This window comes from Larus michahellis, chromosome Z (assembly GCF_964199755.1).
Source record: "Larus michahellis chromosome Z, bLarMic1.1, whole genome shotgun sequence".
In the NCBI taxonomy this organism is placed as follows: domain Eukaryota; kingdom Metazoa; phylum Chordata; class Aves; order Charadriiformes; family Laridae; genus Larus; species Larus michahellis.
The window spans coordinates 70,008,835-70,028,798 of NC_133930.1; the positions used below are offsets into that span (position 1 = coordinate 70,008,835).

A 19,964-nucleotide genomic window follows, 5' to 3' on the forward strand; every position below is an offset into this window, starting at 1 on the left:
GGAGGTTTTCCAAGGTTCTTATCATTCACCTTTGACTGTATTGGAAGTTGGAAGAACAGCTTCACTAGTTATCCAAAATCACAGGCAGTGGGGAGCGTAAACTGGGCACGTCAGCTAGAAAACCCTGTGAGTGTTTTTCAATAGAGCCTCTTGAGTTCAGTGAAATGCCTTTTGCGGACTGGAGCTTACGCCCTGCAGCCTTGTCCAGCACACTACCTAAATGATTGCTGAAATGCAGGTTGTTTTCCCCCAGCACGATACCTACCCAATGGGTTCACTTCCTTCCCCCGTCTGAGTATCGGCACACCTTGTCTACTATATGGACAAGTTAAGATAGAATCATAATTGCTTCTGATAATATCTTATATTATAGAGTTAACAGTTTAAAAAGTATGAATCTGTTTGCCTCCCTTGGCAATGAGCAGTTGATTTTAAAAAAAGTAATAATAAAAAGACAATGCATCATCAGAAGCCAAGAAATCATTACACAACTCAAATGTCTAAGTTGCAATTTTTCAGCCTTTGTGTGGAAGTTGCGAAGAAATGGACAGTTTCACGATGAGGCTTTATTTCAGTTGCACGTGTAATAATTTCTTTCTGGTGGTGCCTGTGACTGTTGTTATTCATACTGTTTTGTTTTTTTCTATTATTTAGACTGGCATTTGAACAGGACATAGAACATGGCAATACAGATGGCCTGGGAGACTGCCAAAGTAAGCAAAGCTTTTACCCTCTATTTACCATGTGTCACAGCATCCTTCTGAATGCCTCAAGCCACCATTACCTGTCGGGCATTCTTTTGTGGCAATGTAAGCCACAACAGGGACAGCAACCACAGCTAACGATGCAGGTTCAAAAGAGGAATGGTTGTTTTAATGTATTTAAAGAAAATAGCCCAGTTGGTGGGATTAATACAAACACCAGACTTCAAAGCAGTTACATAGTGAGAAAACCTCAATTCCAAAGGATGTTGATTATAGCAATGGCATAATAAATGGGGTGTTCATTGTCTTTATAAGCCATGGTTGTTGGGTTGTTTATGTAGATGTACAGAAGTGGCTTGGTTTCTTGCTGTAGACTGTGACTTGGACTACATTCCTGTGCAGGACAGGGAAACAGTGAAATATACCTTCAGCTCTGGATCAAGAAGTGGGAACTACTTAGTTTGTGAATCTTAGTGGATTTTACACACAGGCTGGACAATGTAGCGGTATTAAGGGTCAGGCACTACTGACTCTGCCTGAGAAATTTTAATGGTAGTCCTTAGGTTTTGACAGCATCAGTTGGAAGCTTAAACACAGTCTTTAAACATTTATGTTTTGCACAAAGGTGCTTAAAAGTGCACAGCTTGCACTGCATGCAAAGAAACCTTGCATGCTGATTCCTGAGCCTTCAGGAATACCGACATCTGTGTTCAGGACAGCTCTCGTTCCAAATGTTCTTGCCAAGGTTGGTTTAATGCTGAGCCCCAAATATTATTTATAAACCTTATGAAATCAAGAATCACATTCTTTTCAGTGCAATTTGCACTGATGCCTGTAGATGCAATAAAACTGCTGAAGCTGAGGAAGTAATGTACTAGTGAAAGAGTCATTGCTTTTGGAATACAGAGCAAAATAACGGAGGGCTGGAGTATGCCGTCAGATGCAGTGCAGGGCAGCTGCTCTGGAGAAAGCCAGAGCCTTCTCATGCCTTGTGCATCCTTGTTCAAGAGCCATTTATTACTGTGATCCACTGTGCTTAAGGGAGTACAAGGATTTCAGCCTCTGCATGACCCCCATCTCAGCTACACCTCCCTCTGCCTCTGCCCTAAGATAGGGTTACGTAGGCTGTCTCTAAGTGTTTGAAGGAGGTGTACACATATTCCTTCCTGTGCTCCCTGTAAAATGGGTTAGCACCAAAATCAGGTCAGTTCCCAGCTGGTGCAACTTTGCCCTTTTCAGCCAGTTCTGCTCTCCTTGGGCAAATAGGTTAGACCAGAGTGGAGTGTACTGATATCAGTTAAATACGAAAGAAGGGTAGGAAGTTATTCAGAAAAAGAACATTGTGCTCATGGAGAGAGATTTGCTCCTGTGCAGAGAGCAACAAAGCCCATATCCTGCCTAAATCCCTCTTTAGCCCTGAAGGATGCATTGAACCTTCACACTGCGCAGGGGTAGATTTCACTCCCTGCTAACCCAGCTGATCTTATTCCTTCATGTGGTCTTGGATCATGTGAGTTCTGTCCTCACTGACTCACATTGCTGGCTACATCACTTAGTGCCTTGCCTTAGATTAGGACTTGATCTTGCAAAGAAAGCCATGGCAGGGAGGACACTGGCTTTCCCGCTTGGTATCCCTTGCGCCGCGCTGGTCACGAGCACTTTCAAAGCCGGACGTTTTCAGGTTTGTCTGAATATTTGTTTTGCCTGGGTCCTTAGGGTACTAATCACATACATATAAATATCAGCTGAACCATAAAAGGTTGCTAGCAGCAAACTATTAAAAAGAAAAAAACGAGAGAGAAATAATGATTTTTCCCCTGTTATTTGTCTTTCAGATTCCTTCGTAGCCCTGAATGGTAAGGAAGTTCTTAGTTTCATTATTTACTGACAGCAAATCCATTTTGGAGGAATCACTTTTTACTAAACTTTTAAGTATTTTCATACTTTTGTTTTATTTAATGTTTCTTCCCAATTTATTTTGTTCATAGACATTTCAACTGCTTCACCTGATCATGAAATGTCTTACGACACAGTGTATGGTCAGTTTATGGGTGTTTTTTAAAAATTCTCCCCAGATCCTTGTGTTAGCTAGTAGTTCCTGTACTGAAATACCTGTTACCCCTTTTCACTTGTTTTGTCTTGTTTTTTAGGGCCCGATTCACTAATTACAACTAGGATTGAATCATACCTCTTGATTTTCAATCCCTCTTTTCTAGTCCTCCCTCAAAACTGTCTCCATTGAATTAGAGTCAGATATAGCCCATTTTAGTGGCATGCCAGCAGACACGATTAAGAGCATGCTTCATCTGAACATTCAGACAAAGCAACACTTGGGTACAGTGATGCATCTTATCTGTTCGCCAGGAAAAACAAGATAGCAGTTCACATCCCACTCATGAGTCGTCCAGGCTGGTGTCATGACTGCTACAGCAGCCAGTCAGAGATACCTTAGGAGAAGGAGCAGAACTGTCCCTGGGTTACCAAAAGATCTCTTATAAGGAAAATTAACCTGTTACCCATGTGATTTGAGACTGGGTTATGCCTTGATTCCTGACGGTTCCTGTCACTTCTAGGGTGAATCATTTATCTTGTCCATGCTTGCAGTATCCTAATGCCTAAATGGGGTCTGATCTTAAAAAAAAAAAAAAAGGGGGGGGGGGATTTGCATAGCAAATTAAATGACCTGAGCTGAAGAGAAGTATTTCTCCAAGCCTGGAGTAGCAGTTTCCCATGAGGCAGCTGCTTTCCACCACTTTGTTCTGTATATTTGTAAGTGGATTATGCTGGTACTTGGAGTGCAGAATAAATGTCTTCATAAGGAGTTATTGCAGAATAACTAATCACTTTAAATTCAAACCTAGACTTGTATTGAGATAGTTTATAGACATCCTGAACAAAGACAAGTACTCACAAGCTAAAAGGAGGTGTGGTATTGCTCCCAGTGAAGTCAGTGGCAAATTTCCATGTGGGTTGGGAGCTTGCTTGTGAAGTTGCTTTCAGGCTGTACAAGACTAACAGTTCATCAGAGCTAGGGCAAATTCACCATATGTTTGGCTAGATGTAGCAAGATGTAGTTTAGTGTGCAGTTGTGATGAACATTTAATTGATCCTTTCATCTCGTGCCTGCAAAATATGTAGGTACAAAACAGAACCAACGACAGCTCAGTACAGCGGAATATAAATAACTGGAGGCACAGTAATACAGTTCAACATTTGTAAAAATAAAATTAAATTCCCCATGTTGCTTATTACCAGGAAATGGAAAACGTGCAGGTGAAACTTGTTTGAAAGTATGATAATGAAAACCAGTGAAGGGGATATACAAAATCAAAGACAAGTTGAGACTTCATAATGTATGGAAGACTCATCGTTTCATCTGCATATACAGCTTGTACTTTCTTTCGTCTGAAAATTGCTATATTTCCAATGCACAGAGCAGTAATTAAAGAACAGTAATAACAAAATCTGTACTGCTGAATGTAAAGGTAAAGGAAATGGCCTTGGGCATAGTGCTGTTGTGCCAGAAATGTTCTAGGTTTCCTGCTTCTAAGTGCATTCTTAGGCTGCACAGTGACAGCGTGGGGCTGTGGTTCTGTACTGCATCAGCTACCATGTCAGTAGGGACTTTAGCAAAAGTTGGTAGTTTCGTCTCACCAAGAAAGCAGAAAAACAATTCAAGTAAGCAGCAGAGTGAAAACAGCTGCAGTCCCAGGCTGTACAGGTGACAAAAGGAAGTCCATTTTGGTGTCCAGGCATTCCAAGCCCAAAGACAGACTCCATGAATTTACCCTGCTCTTAAAGTGAGACCCAGTAGCTAGATGGAGAAATGCTGAGCCAACATTAACATTAGTTCCTGTTCATGTCCTGTCTTCCACACATTATTTCATTGACCCTCCTCAGGTACATCCTGATAACGTGGTCTGTAGGCAAGTCAGCTCTTCCTTTTATGGATTTATTTAAAATACTCATTGTGATATTATTGGAGTCAGTTTTTTCTTTTCACCTACCATGGCAAAATATGAAAGGAAATGTGCTAGTCACCTCTATTGATCTTGCACATGAGGAGTGTAAAAAATTACAGCATAAGGTAGTAAACCAGTCTCAGTAAGCATGCTTGTGTTTGCTAATTGTAGTGACTGTTCCAAGTCTTTTTCTTCTTGAGAAAACAAAAATTTTATAAATGGCATATTTTAATATTATTTAATACAGTTAAATGCATAAGTAAGTGGTTATTTCATAATAGATTAAACCTCAGAATGCTGGGATATACCAGAATACTGACCAAGTGAATGCTCTGGGTGCTTGTGGATCTAGCAGGCTTAATATATCCAATGGCATCTGAAACTCCAGCTGCAAAAGACGACTTAAGGCTTGATTCCCTTGATTTACTCCACTATAAATCATCTCACTTCAAAAGATTTACTGCCAATCTGTAACAATGTGAATGAAAGGAGAACCAAGCCCTTAATCTGTGCATCCTTGGCATCAGCCTCCTCCAGAATTTGGCAGGTGGGCTCCCTTTTCTGGGGCAGTCTCACATGATCAGGTGTAAACAAGTAAAGTGCAAAGTCCACACAGGTGCATTCGAGTGCATCCCTTTTGACACCCAAGGTCTGGCTGCAGAAGGTCAGAGAGAAATGATGCAAGAGCCACATACTTAAACAAGGAGATTAGGCTAGATTCCTCTGCAAAATTGTAAGCAGCTTCAATTACCTTTGGAAACATCAATTCTTAGTGAATTGGGCCCTTATTTTACCCCCCAGCCATAGTCCTTCTCCCTCTGTAGTATTGATTTAGCCTTTCCCTCTAATTGTCTAATTAGGTTGCCATAGCTGTTAATGGGATAGTGTGCAGACATCTTAACCTCTGAGATCCTAATGACTTGTGCATATTAGAGTAACTATCAAATACGTATTGAATCCCTGTCTTTGTTTTAAACCTGAAAAAAACTCCTTATATTTTACAAGTGCACTTCAGAATGAGCTATAGTTACAGAAGTGCAGCCCTTCTGAATCATTATCCGTGCCCGTAGACACTAAGTGCTTTTACTCTCCTTCTGTTACTTGATTACAGCACTCCAAATGAAAAGTTTTTGCAAATAATGGAAGCACCTAAAGCAGATTTTTTCAAAGTGTGTCTATTTTGATCTTTACATGTTTGCTTTAAACAAAGAATTCTGAAAAGCACCGTGTCTGCAGTTTTTCAGATGGTTTCTTTTAAAACAAAGGCAGAATTGTTTTTTTAGATATTTAGGTATTAACCGATATTAACATAGAGGTACTGGCCACATCTCAGATATACTAAAGCCTCTTTATATTGCAGCGATGTCTGTTTACAATGTCAGAGTGATAAAAATGCTGTAATGGAAAAAAAAAGGCCCACTGCATGTTAGAAACTATACAGCATGTTGTACAGGTTTAATCATGGCTGTGCGTGAGAGGGCCAGGCCTGGGTTGCCTGCCACTTCAGTCTTTTCTCTGTTTAGGAGAGAAACTTAACTACCTCATGTATGTGTGGTGCCAGTCTGCTCAGAGGTGAAATTCACACAGCGGGACTGGCGATTCAGGCACTTACAGGACACAGTGGTACTACTTACAGGAGCAGCCGCTGCCCAGTAGTAAGTTTGCAGAAAGCAGCTGTAACACAAGAGGGACAGGCTATTAAGGTTTAACCTGCTGCTGCTCTGCTTCCTCAAAATCAAGTGGAAGAAAGTTTATCTCGATTAGGTGTGGAAGGTTGTTTCTCAGTGTGTACTAGACTAACACATTAGTAACAGAGCGAATGGAGTGATTTCTCGCGTTTGTGTGAAACCCTTCTCTACCTAACGACCATCTGGTACACATTAATATCTTCACAAAGCCTTAGCTTTCCATTACGAAGAAGTTCTCTATGTATTTGCAGCATATGTTTCAGGAAATATATATTTTTTTTTTACAGAAAAATGTGTCCCTTAGGCATGTACTTTCTCTAGATTACTGTATTAAGAAATGTTTTTCTTTAAGTATACTTAAAGGCTTTTCGTTAGAATTCCCCCTTTAAGCACACCTAAAGTGCAAGTGTCTGGACAGAGATGTGGGTATATAAATGTATATCAAACACAGGCATAAAATATGATTGCTACTTGGCAAGAGTTTCTTCTCTTTTACCTCCTTATCAAGCTATGGCTAATCACTTTCTTATGTTGAGTGCAGCACTATTTGTAGGCTGACCAAATATTGTACACATTATTGTGGTTGCTGAATGAGGTATTAACTTGGAGACTGGAACCCCATGAGTGCTGGCACTGTGGTTTAGTCCTTAGGGAAAAGAAGACATGGAAATCTCATAATTTCCATTTTCTGGCCTGTTCTCTGTCCTGTTATTTCTCTTATTTCTTGGGGATGAGCACAGGAGTTGACAAGCGTAAAATGGTGTAGGGGTGAACGCTTTCATGCTCCAGTGTGTTCTTGCTTCAAGAGGGCATGTGTCTTCAGTTGCTGGACCTCTACCTGTCCTTTTGGAAACAAGCAGCCCTGCTGCAGGACTTCTGTGGAGCAGGCAGCACGTTTGGATCAGAGTCCATCATCCATCTAACTGTGTGTTACCAATGCTCCCAGCCATGCTGTGGCTTATGGAAACCTTTTAGAAGTGGGTAACGTTTGGCTTCTCTTTAGTATTTGAGTGACATTAAAAGCTCTGTCTTCAACAAAATACAGCCTTTTATTTGCCATGTTAAAGAAAGATGGCTGAGAGAAACCACACTTCCTATCATGAGAGGTGAAAAATAATCCAGTGCCCTTGTCAGTATAAGCCTTCAGCCTGAGGTCCAGAGCTAAACTGTGTTAATGATTAGCCATAGTAACAGAAGGTTGGCTTCATGATGAGAGCACAGTGAATTTGACCAAAATTTTCCCTGCTAAGCGTATCAGTACTGGAAGAGTTAGTTGTGTCCAGGTCCTATGCAAAACACAGTCCAAAGTGCTGTCATATATAATCCTGTACAGTAAATCAAAAGGGCTCCTCAAAAATATATAGAGAGGCACAGACATTTTCTTCCTCTAAGACCATTAATATTCAGTAGGAGCTCCTTAAATCATACTTGCATCTTAATAGATGTTGCAGCTTTTTTGCTGAATTCATCGGTAGTTCAACCTCATGAAGCTGGTGAAAGGGCTGGATAAAACAAAGCACATGGGTGCATCAAAAACCTTGGGAGCATTGGTGGCCAACATTTGGACTTTTGATTGCTGAAGTGGAACCGGGGACCTAGGTTCATCAGCACTCTCTGCACTTCTGAGAGCTGGGGCTAGATGGCTTTAGGAGCCATTTAAAACAGCCTTTTTGAGATGCAGCTTCCAAAAGCTTTATGCTTATCCAGTGACTGTTAAAGTAAACTAGAGAAGCACAGTTTCTACCTGCCTAGCTCTGTGCCTTCTTTGTAAGGCTTTAAATTTGGGCTCCTCGTGTTGCTCTGTCTCTGCCTCAGTGAGTCTCAAATTATTGTTCTGAGCAGTGAAACAACATGGAGGGAAGGAGCAGGGAGAGGGTCCCTGCATGGGCAGTTGTAGTCTGGTGATTGGACTCCTTTCCAAGGGACTCACATCTGAAGAAGAAAAATTAATATACTGGGCTGTTAAGAAGAAGGGCTGCTGTCAGTCTGTCCAGCGTTATCTGAAGAAAAAGTGTTATCTGCCATCTGTCTGTGAATAATCTGATTCTGTTAGGTTGTGTTTGAGCATGTTTGAAAAACCCCTCTTTTGATGGGCTCTTTCAGGAAAGTTGTTAAGGGGAAATACACCACATCAAATTAACCAGGCCCAGAGTTCCTTCAGTCCTGCTGAAAAGAATTCATTTTGGTGCATGTGCCAAAAGGGAACTTTCAGAGATTTGTACAGTTTTGAGGTCAAAATGTTGTGATGTGGATGGAGTTCCGGTGCCTGAAGCCACTGGGAAGTCCAGGTTAGAGCCATCTTCCAGAGACGGTAGACTCCAAGCACTCCAAGCATTTTGGGTGCTGGCGTACTTCTCAGGATCTAGCTGCAAAGGACGTATGAGTCTACAGACATGTCCCTGCCCCAGCCAAACCACTGTTAAAATTGTGTGGTGTTTCTAGGAGGGCATGTCCTGTGAACGTGCTGTCTGTTGGGGTGTATTTGATAGGCGAGGAGGAGCTCATCAGCCTTGTCCAGGACAACGCTAACAATGTCTAGAGTAAGTTGTAATGGAAAAAAGGCATGTGAGACCTCTGTCCCACAGCTGCTGGTGTCATGGGTTCTTGGGCAGATCTATGTGGTAAGGCTTTGTCCTCACTGTCACCCTGAGTGGAAACGGTGTTCGGTTTCATGCTTATCTCAGAGCCGTTTTGGACGGACACTCAGGCAGGACCGCCGGCGCAGGTGCAAGGGGGTGCGAACTGCTGATGGGGCCTGCACGTTTCCCACCCGCAGGGTTATGCACACTGGGGCTGGGCAGTCCTTCATTCCCCCGGGGGCAGAGAGACACTGATGTCGCCGTCTTGTAGCTCTTCTGGCATTCCCCTTCAGTTTCGGCCATGTCAGAAGTTGTTCCGTTTGAAATTGGTTTTAAAATTGCTTTTTAACGAAGCCAGTACCGGCCAGCACGGGCCAAGACTTCAGTGTCGGTCAGGCCTGTGTACTGAATCCAGCCGTAGGATGCTTGACTCAGACGAAGCCTGCTCACCCCTCTTCCACACGCATTTATCTCGGTTGAGTAAAAGCACACGACCGCCAGCCCAGCGGCAGCATGGGGCGTGCAGGCACCTCCTCACACCCTGATCTGGAAGGTTCAGATCCCCCCTTTCCCCGGGGCCATGCTTTGAAGGACTTTTGAAACGTTGCGCAGCCTAAGTCAAGCCCATCACGGATGCAAAGCAGTTGCGTGCATTCCTGAGCGTGGTGAGGGAGCGTGGTAAGTGACTAATGAGACTTGTCTTCCCTACCTGTATTTATAATGTAAACAGGACACTCCAGTTCCCTAGTCCCAAGCACCACCACTTCCGACTCTCGCGCTCGACAGGGTTATGATGGTAGGGGACGCATGCTGGATTGGAAGGATACGCTTGGTTCATCTGAAAATACAGATCCATATGTGGCAGTTTCATCCCATAATCATCAAGACAAGAAGGGTAAGGCCTTGGAAATGACGTCCTGTGGTGAGGAGGGAGGGAGGGGAGGACTAAAGTGTAACTGCTTCCAGCTGGCTCAGAGTAACATGTAATGAAACTCCTGTGCTATAATTAAAAGCTTATCGTAAAGCCTGAAACTAAACAGCCAATCTCAGGCTCAGTCCTAGATAATTCACTGCCTGAGGAAACCACACAAAACAAACAGAAGTGTATGTCTCTGCAGAGTGTGTTGTGCATCTGTACAGGAAGGAGGGAAACAGTGGGGATTTAGCTCTCTTTAAACTTATCTTCCCTGTTCCCCGGCAGAGGAGGATCCGTGGCTTCCCATTGTATTAAGGGTGCACTTTTGTATTGCCTTTTTGTCTGAATTCCCAGGGCAGCACAACAGATCGCGGCTACTTTCACGTTATTTCTGCCTCTCAACAACAGACAGAGATACTGAAGGTCTGCGATAGTTTAACCATTGAAGTAAAGCTGAGAGCAGTCAGAGCCACTGGCCCTAAGTCCTGCTGTCTTCAGTGAGACCTGAGCATCAAATACCTTTGAGAGTGGGGGCTGAGGAGGTCATTAGCATATTTTAAAAGATGAGGAGGCGACTGCTGGCAGGAAGAGATCCTGTGTTGCGTTCTTAAAGGACCAAAAGGTTGGGATTTAGGTGTCATTTCAGTGTTCAGCCCTGTGCCAAAGCACACTTGGATCTAATACAAGTGACAGCCCTGTTCTTCGGCCTTCAGTCCCCCTTTGCTATACATAAAGAGAATTAGGCAGAGAATTGCCTAAATTTGCCACTTGAACATGCTTAGAGAGGAAGAAGCTTTTCTCCTGTGTAAGGATGGTGGTGACCCCTCATTCTATCTTGGCCCTCCATCATTCTTCCAGCTCCGTTTAATCTGTGTCTCAAAGAGGTTAAAATGGTTCCTTTGTAAATAGGGGACTTAAGTTCAAATAGCTCCACTGCCTAGAGAGATCTGAGTCCTTGTTATTCTTCTCCAGGGTGTTCTTAGATCCCTTCTTTCAGTCTCCTCTCTGTTGAAGATGTTTCGCTCTGCATGGACTAATTAAGTACTCAGTAGGCTAGAAGGAGGATGGGTATGAGCGAAACTCACTTGCTGAGTGGTTAGGGCACTCACCAGGGGCAAGAACACACATGAGCTTCAGTCCTTTCTGCTATGAATACTTGATATAAAACACTTAAAATATTAATTGAAATGTGGATTCCAGTCTCTATTGTTCATGCATTTTACATGAAAAACTCATTAGACAAAAGCATCAGCTGTTCCTGGAGAAGCTACTGGCAATGCCAGACCTGCTGCTTTGCATTGTCTGCCCAAACTAGTAGGTTACTAAATCATATTCCTTCCCCTCCTTCTGACCCAGTGAATCTTGAATTGGCTCCACAGCATTGGCTGTGGAGGCTTTCAGCAGAGGCTGATGAGGACATTACCATTGCAGAACAGTCTTCAGCAGAGCTGGCAAAGGTCCGGACCCAGACTGTGAACTCACTGCCTGTTATTCACAACAGCCCCAGATACACGGTGCCTCCCACAGTCCAGGGATATCCTGGATTTCTCACTGAACTCCCCACGATTGACCTCAAAGAGCCTTATGGTTCCTAGCCATAAAGGCAATGGGCGTCACCTGGCTGGCTCAGCAGAGACAAAGCCTGAAGCGCTTTTCCAGCGAGAAGGCTGGTCAAATTAGGTAGCAGATGCAGTAAAATTTCCTGAGATGCCACAGCAAACGTTAATCTAGTAGCCTTGGCTTTTAGGCTTGATAGCAGGAAATGGAATATGAAGATTTGAATTCCCTCAGGCAGAGGATGCAAACTTGTCTCCCACTTCACAGCAATTAGCTTTTCCTATAAAAAGGGGGAAAACTGCCATTTGCTCCTCTTCTTTGAACTGAGTTTTAGAAGTGGTCCCTGTTTGCACAATTTTTATTCAGAGCTTGATCCTGTAGATATTTTGGGAGAATAACTGCAAATCTAAAGCAAGAAAGTGAATTTCTAAAACCTGATCAGGCTTACATGTGAGTTACGCACAGAGCTCCTCTGCACCCTGCAGACCTGTGGGCTCCTGAGCCTCAGCAGAGGAAAATTTCAAACGCATAACTTAGGGTGCAAGGGACTGAGAATGCTGAAGACAAAAGCTCAGATTCCTCATTCCTGCTTAAGCCTGGTTTGAGTTATCATCCTCATTTAATTCCTCAGCCCTTGCCCTTCAGCTGTAGAAGGGCAATTCAGAAAAAGTGATTTCTGGGTATCACCTATGTAGAGGAGGGAAGGCAGATAAACCTGCATGCCCTTCTAAAGATGGCATGTGATTTACCTAGCACTCCTCTTTCCTCAATAGCAATAGATCAGGGATAATACTGACAGCCAAAACATACGGCTTTTTTCTTTTTCTGTCCAGTCTGTTAGTAACACCTGATACCCAAAATGCTTGAGGTGAGAGGGCATTTCTTAGAAAATCCAGTGTTCCCTCATCTGAAAGTAAGTGCTATCTTTCTCTCCTCCACGCTGAGAGGAGGGGACGTCGTTAAGCAGATTCAATGAGGAAGGGAGGAAGAGAGCCTTGAACCCAGCTCTTCTGCTGGCGTCAGTTGGGGGAGCAGTGTCAGAAACCACGGATAGTGGAAGATCTGGCCCTTTATGTACCCAGAGGAATGCGGAGACGTGTATGCATTTTAATGGCACTGTTTGTTATGTGTGGGTCCCTATGTCACAAATCTTTTGCGAAGCAATGTTTAATAGATGGAAAGCCAGCTCTTAAAAGCATCTTGTATGCCAGTAGCAGCTTTCAGAAGAGCATGCAGTGAAAATATTAATAAATGTATAGCTTTTGGATTCTAATCATTTTCGCTTCAGTTCACTGACTGATGAGGTGGCTTACATTCAATAGTTCCCTCCCCAGGGAGTGATGGTTACCAAAGAGCCTTATTAGCACTTGACAGGGTCATTTAAATATCATGCATTCTTTGGTGCCTAATTATGAATATTGACAAAGCTGGAAGCAGTCTACACGCAATCAAAACAATGGCGGCAGAGGTGACCGCATGGTTGTTTACCATTACCATCTACTTGTGTGGTGTTACTCCTTGCCTTGCCCAGTCAGAGCCAGTTGGCTCCAAAATTACTATTGATTTGTTGTTTTAAAAGGGCAATGGAAAGAGTTCTTACACAAAATTAAATCAGAAAATGTTACGCTTACTATCCTTTTATCAAGATTTTGTTTTCGACTTTTGCTGTGATTTCTTTTACTTTCACACATTCACAAAGAAAAAGTATTCCTTTTTTTTCAACATTTTCTCTTTGTGTTGCAAGGTGCTTTGTGTTGTTCTTCATTGGTTGTGTCTAATCCTTTGGACCGTGTTTTATTTCTTTTCCTGTGCCCACAAACAGCTCCTTACTGGTTGTACTAATTGTACAGAATCCACTTGCTGCTTTTTTTTCTGTAACACGGGTGCTTTGATGATGTCACATCCATCCATATGCTTCACTTTTAATTCAGTGCAGGCATCTTGGGGAATATCTGTGGGGGTGTGAAGAGGGGGTTCTTTAAAAGGGTTGAATCATGGGAATGTGACATTTGTATGCCACAGCTTTAGTAGCTAAATATACTCTGGGATTGTTGTTTCTGAGCTACATCATATTTCTTGCCAAGATGAAAATGTGTAGTGCAACCCATAGAGTGGGAACTATGCATTGCCATCCCAGTGGCATTTTCATTTTGGCCATTAGGGAATCTGCCCTTCCTATTGCAGAACAAAAAAAAAAAAGAAACAAAACAAAAAAAATCAGCTCTGATTGGGCAAATGGCACCCCTCTTTCCTCTTCTCCTCCGTCTCCTCCCCAGACAAAAAAAAAAAAGAAAAAGAAAAAGAAAAAAAACATGTTCTAGAGTATGTTTACATTTTGTTTCCTTTCTTGCTGTGTTTTAGTGTTAATTTAATTGTGTGTTTCTCACCTTTTTCGAAACAGTTTCCCTAACCTCACCGTCTAACCTTCCCCCCTGCTGCCATTGTACTTGGTCTCCCTCCCTCCGCAGTCGTGAAGCTCCTCCTGTGGAGCGCTCCAAGGCTTTACCCTCTGCACCCCAGTAGTGCCGTAGCGCTGTGTCTCTCTGTAATCGTCCTACTAACGAAGGGGGGAGTAGACACGTATGCTTGTAGAGAGGCCTATGTGAAGAAAACAAAGTTATTTTCTTCAGAAGTAGCTGGCCTTGCCCCTCATTACCCTGCTGCCCTTTTTGCTGCCTCCTGTCCTTCCTGCCTCCCTTCAGAAATGCCTCATGCTTTTCAAGTCCTGGGTTCATTAGCACAAATGCAGCCAACTGCTCAGCTTTCTCACTTGCTCCCTAAATGCCTGGAGCCTGCCTTTTAATCACAGTATTGATAAATTGGTTGCAAATTCAGCTTACAGTTTCATGGTTCTGCTACAGCTTCTTCTCCACAGCATTGAGGTGGACGTGGCTGAGCTGGGCACTGAATGATGAAAGTGTAGCGTTGCTGCTAGGAGGCTTAATGTTTGTATTCTTACTTGTCTCAACACTCATTAAGTGAAGATTATGAGGTGGTATCTCCTTTCCTTAACAAGCCTTTTTTCGATATCCATGTAACAATGGTAAAAAGCTGATTAGAAGTAGGATGTGATGGACACAGTTTACAGATTTGCTGCTGTATTTGGATGTCAAGAATGCTCCTGTAGATACAGTATCTGCTAACACCTATTATTTTATAGACTGTAGAATCTATGTGACTGTTAATAATAACTGCAGTCCTTCCTCTGGTACAGAATTAGACATCATTAGCAAGTCAACTCTTCTATTTGGAGAGGGCTATGCTATTGGGGAGCCCAAGGGCTGTTCATTTCAAAACCTGACTCCAGAAGATATTTTATATTGTACACAAGTGGCAGTGTTACTAAATTTTACTGTGATTATCGCTACTTGAAAGATTTGCCAAGTGCTGACAATGCTTGTCTCCAGAGAGTCTGCAAATGTTCAGGCAGATTCTGCTGCAGTGAGACAGAATTATATGAAACTTCAGGTACAGTTATGATAAAGAATGTAAAGTGCTGATTTAACAAGATACTTTACAAGTAGACATGAAATGAGAGAAAAAAAAATCTGTGGCAAAGCAAAGCTTCGGACTCTTTTTTACATAAATTAAACAACCAGTGTTCATCAGGGGAGGGCTGGGGTTTGCACCAGGAAGTACATTTGCAGAGTATGTTTTTACACAAAAATATTGTTGTATGCCAGTATGTGCAAGGATCTAAAAGACTCAAAGCACTTCTTATCAGAGGAAGCAGGGAGAAGTTTTTTGTTATCTTGCTGGCATTTTGTAATAATTCAGGAGAAGATTTAAAGTGACACAAAATTTGTCAAAACTTATCTTTTGAGTCTGTGTTTGCAGGTCGGAGGGGGAGGGCTTGGATTTTCAAGGTGAAGCAAATACTCTGTATTTGATCCATATCATTGTCCTGGCGCTGTCAGAAGGAACTGACTAAAAAAAAAATTGTTAGGCTAATGGGAGAAGGAGTTGCACCATAGTCAGTTCTGCCTGGATGGGGCTCGGGAAGAGCTATTAACTCAAAGCATGTGTGCCTGGGAGGAAGCTACACAAACATTGCTATTCTTTCCTCGTCTCAAACCATTGTACGCACAAACATAAAGCAGATTGCAAGTACTTTACAGTTCACTAACAGTTTCAAGTGCTGAGGAAACAATGAAGATCTAATCAGACCAGATTCTTTGCTTACTATACTTTTAAGTCTTTTTCCCCCCCCGCAGTCTAGTAAAAGAGTGCTGTGAGAAAGGGAGTAGGGAAGTTGCCCTGATTCTGTCTATGATTCTGTAGCATTTGGCTGAGATTTGAAGTGAGAGGTGTGGTTACTCGGAGCTGTAGTGCTTCACAAAGGGATTTCACCTACACAAGACAAGATGACACGGGACTTAGTTTAAACTTTTATAGATCCACATCTAGATTAAAACCTACTTACTTTTCCCATTAGGATTTAAACAGAGGTTGGTTGGATGAGTCTATGCTAGACAAAGCCCTATAGATATTTTTTTTCTAAAATGTTTTGAGATTAATTAGCATCAGTTTACTGTAAACATCCCTGTTTCTATAGGGGGGACTTACTAATGTTTGTCACGTATACTAGCTACTTGGGCAAAATACTAAAAACATCTTTTTTTTTTTCACAAACAACCAACCAACCCTATGTATGTCTAGAATGCCTCTTATGAGCAACTTATCCAGAAGCTGAATGTCTCAGAGACTAATCACGGCATACCTGCTGTGGAGCACTATTTTAGCTCTGTGTCAGATAAATACCAGAAAGCCATTGTTAGTGGTTCAATGGGACCAAATTTCTCACCAGAGTTTTTAATGGCCAAATATACCTGTGTCACCAGACCAGGCTAATAACTTGCAAACATGCCAGGAGATTGACGACCTCGCCACGCTGGAGTCTCTGGTAGCCTGTGACATGCACCAGAGGGCTGTGCAGTCAGGATTAAGGGAACACACCAAGCTTGTTCAGAGGAATGACACCGATCCTTCCTCTGGTCTGTCTTGCATGTACAAGCTCTCTGCTCCCAGGGCTAGAGACAGCTAGTCATCTTCGATTGCATCCTCAAGTTCAAACAGTGGGAGTAGAAAACTAGATGCTAATTAATAAAATGGAAATGGTATATAAGATTGATGCAAGACAAATGCTGGAAGGATGTTTCTGACAACAGACTTTCTTCAAACTTGTTTTCATTATGTTTTTGTAAGTTTCTACGAGAACAAGAGCAAAGAGACAGAAAGGAGAAAAGGTATGCAGAAAAGATGACAGAAATTAAGCCTCTGGCCAGGGCCGAATCTTTAAGACAATTTTAATAAAAAATGGGGATTGTAATTGAATACAGGGCAGTGATTTAGTGTGTCTTCTCTGTGACTAAATCTTCATTTCAAACCTTGCATGAAAAGCCCCAGATCATTTAGTCACAGATTTTCTATAGTAACCTTCTGAAAGTGCAAGGAGAGGAACTGCGAAAGATAGGCAAGGATGAGGGAATCAAAATAATGGAAGGGTTATATTCCAACACACACGAACTGGCTGTGCCACACCTAAAGAAATGCCTGCACTTCCACACTGGCATGAACTTAAAATTTTCAGAAATCAAAATGTTTGTACATTTCACTAACAGTACAGATTCCAGACTTAACTAGCAGAAGAGGAAGCGTGAGTAGCAAGATTAGAACCAAGATTAGAACCAAGGGCCATTTGCTATTTAGTAGCCAGAAAAAGACGTCATTGGTAATAGAAGAGCTTGTGTCAACGTGCAACCCATGGTTATGAAAATTATCAACAGAGCTTTTCTGTCCCCAGATTACCAGATCCTACAAATAAAAGGGTGAAGTTTAAAATAGAGCTCATCAGCTGGGGATAAAACCAAGAGCTCATCAACTGGGGATTAAGGGGATAAAACCAGGCCCACTGGTAATGAACCTGAGTGTCAAGGGCCAAAGATGGGGGTGAAATCAGTAGCCCAGGTCAAGTGCATCTACGCTAATGCACGTAGCATGGGCAACAAACAGGATGAGCTTGAAGCCATTGTGCGGCAGGACAACTACGACATAGTCGCCATCACAAAAACGTGGTGGGATGATGGTCATGACTGGAATGCTGCAATGAGTGGCTATAAGCTCTTCAGAAGGAATAGGCAAGGAAGGAGGGGGGGGGGGTGTGGCTCTGTACATTAGGGAGTTGTTTGACTCTATAGAGATAGACTCCAGTGATGAAGAAGTCGAGTGTTTATGGGTAAGGGTGAAAGGGAAGGCTAACAAAGGTGATTTTGTGCTGGGAGTCTGCTATAGACCACCCAACCAGGATGAGCAGGTTGATGAGGTATTCTATAAGTGGCTGGCTGCAGTCTCGCAAACGCCAGCCCTTGTTCTAGTTGGGGACTTCAACTTACCAGACGTCTGCTGGAAATATAACACAGCAGAGAGCAGGCAGGCTAGGAGGTTCCTCGAGTGTATGGAGGATAACTTCCTGACACAAATGGTAGGTGAGCCTACCAGGAGAGGTGCCTTGCTAGACCTACTGTTCACAAACAAAGAAGGGCTAGTGGGGGACGTGGAGGTCGGAGGCCGTCTTGGGCTTAGTGACCATGAGATGGTTAAGTTTTCCATCCATAGTGAGGTAAGGAAGGGGGTTAACAAAACCTCCATCTTGGACTTCCGGTGCGCAGACTTTAGCCTGTTCAGAACCCTGGTTGGGAGAGTCCCGTGGGAGGTAGTCCTGAGAGACAAAGGAGCCCAGGAAAGCTGGACGCTCTTCAAGAGGGAAATCCTAAAGGCCCAGGAGCAGGCTGTCCCCATGAGGCGCAAAATTAAAGGGCGGGGAAAATGGCCGGCCTGGATGAACAAAGAGCTCTTGATGGGACTTAAGGAAAAAAGGAAGGTTTACCACCTTTGGAAGAGGGGACAGGCAACTCAGGAGGAGTACAGAGATCGTGTTAGGTCATACAGAGAAAAAATCAGGAAGGCAAAAGGCCAGCTGGAACTCAACCTGGTAATTAATATAAGGGACAACAAAAAAAGTTTCTATAAATACATCAACAAAAAGAGAGTGACAGAGAATGTCCATCCCTTACTGGATGTGGGGGGAAACCTTGCAACCAAGGACGAGGAGAAGGCTGAGATACTTAATGCCTTCTTTGCCTCTGTCTTTAATAGTCAGACCAGCTATCCCCAGGGTGTTCAGCTTCTTGGGCTGGAAGATAAGAATGGAGAACAGAACAACTCCCCTGTAATCCAGGAGGAAGTAGTTAATGATTTGCTTATGCACCTGGACATGCATAAGTCTATGGGGCCGGATGGGATTCACCCAAAGGTTCTCAGGGAGCTGGCAGGAGAGCTCACCAAGCCTCTCTCCATCATTTATCAACAATCCTGGTCAACAGGAGAGGTACCAGATGACTGGAGGGTGGACAATGTGACGCCCATCTACAAGAAGGGCCGGAAGGAGGATCCCAGAAACTACAGGCCTGTCAGCCTGACCTCGGTACCAGGAAAAATCATGGAGAGGATCATCCTGAGTGAGCTCTCAAGGCAAGCGCAGGGCAGCCAAGGGATCAGGGCCAGCCAGCATGGGTTTATGAAAGGGAGGTCCTGCGTGACCAACTTGATCTCTTTCTATGACCATGTGACCTGCTTTCTCGATGAGGGGAAGGCTGTGGATGTTGTCTACCTGGACTTTGGTAAGGCCTTCGACACCGTCCCCCATGGCATTCTCCTGGAGAAACTGGAGAATCATGGCATAGACAAGTGTACCCTCCGCTGGATAAAAAACTGGCTGGATGGCCGTGCCCAGAGAGTTGGGATTAATGGAGCAAAATCTGGTTGGCAGCCGGTCATCAGTGGTGTCCCTCAGGGCTCAGTTTTGGGGCCAGTCTTGTTCAATATCTTTATTGATGATCTAGTCAAGGGGATTGAATGCACCCTCAGTAAGTTTGCAGATGACACCAAACTAAGTGGGAGTGTTGATCTGCTTGAGGGTCGGAAGGCTTTACAGAGGGATCTAGACAGGTTGGATCAATGGGCCAAGGCCAATGGGATGAGGTTTAATAAGGCCAAGTGCCGGGTCCTGCATTTTGGTCACAACAACCCCGGGCAACACTACAGGCTCGGGGCTGCGTGGCTGGAAAGCTGCCCAGCAGAAAAGGACCTGGGAGTGTTAGTGGACAGACGGCTTAACATGAGCCAGCAGTGTGCCCAGATGGCCAAGAAGGCCAGTAGCATCCTGGCTTGTATCAGGAATAGCGTGGCCAGCAGGAGTAGGGAAGTCATCGTGCCTCTGTACTCGGCACTGGTGAGGCCTCACCTCGAGTCCTGTGTTCAGTTCTGGGCCCCTCACTACAGGAAAGACATTGAAGTGCTGGAGCATGTCCAGAGGAGAGCCACCAAGCTGGTGAGGGGTCTGGAGAACAAGTCCTATGAGGAGAGGCTGAGGGAACTGGGCATGTTTAGTTTGGAGAAGAGGAGGCTGAGGGGAGACCTCATTGCCCTCTACAACTACCTGAAAGGAAACTGTAGAGAGGTGGGTGTTGGCCTCTTCTCCCAAGAGAATAACGACAGGA

At 43.5% G+C, this 19,964-nt stretch overlaps 1 protein-coding gene across 7 annotated transcripts in view; it reads left to right on the forward strand.

The window, feature by feature from the left end:
* SEMA6A (semaphorin 6A) overlaps positions 1–19,964 on the forward strand; it is a 118,380-nt gene that overhangs the window by 80,065 nt on the left and 18,351 nt on the right. For 2 of the 7 annotated variants that reach the window (XM_074569486.1, XM_074569487.1), the window contains exons 16-19: positions 655–713; positions 2,540–2,560; positions 2,693–2,743; positions 9,664–9,828. In XM_074569486.1, the coding sequence (XP_074425587.1) occupies positions 655–713; positions 2,540–2,560; positions 2,693–2,743; positions 9,664–9,828 (296 nt within the window). The remainder of the gene's footprint in view (positions 1–654; positions 714–2,539; positions 2,561–2,692; positions 2,744–9,663; positions 9,829–19,964) is intronic. The other 5 variants (XM_074569488.1, XM_074569489.1, XM_074569490.1 and 2 more) reach the window with 3 other exon arrangements.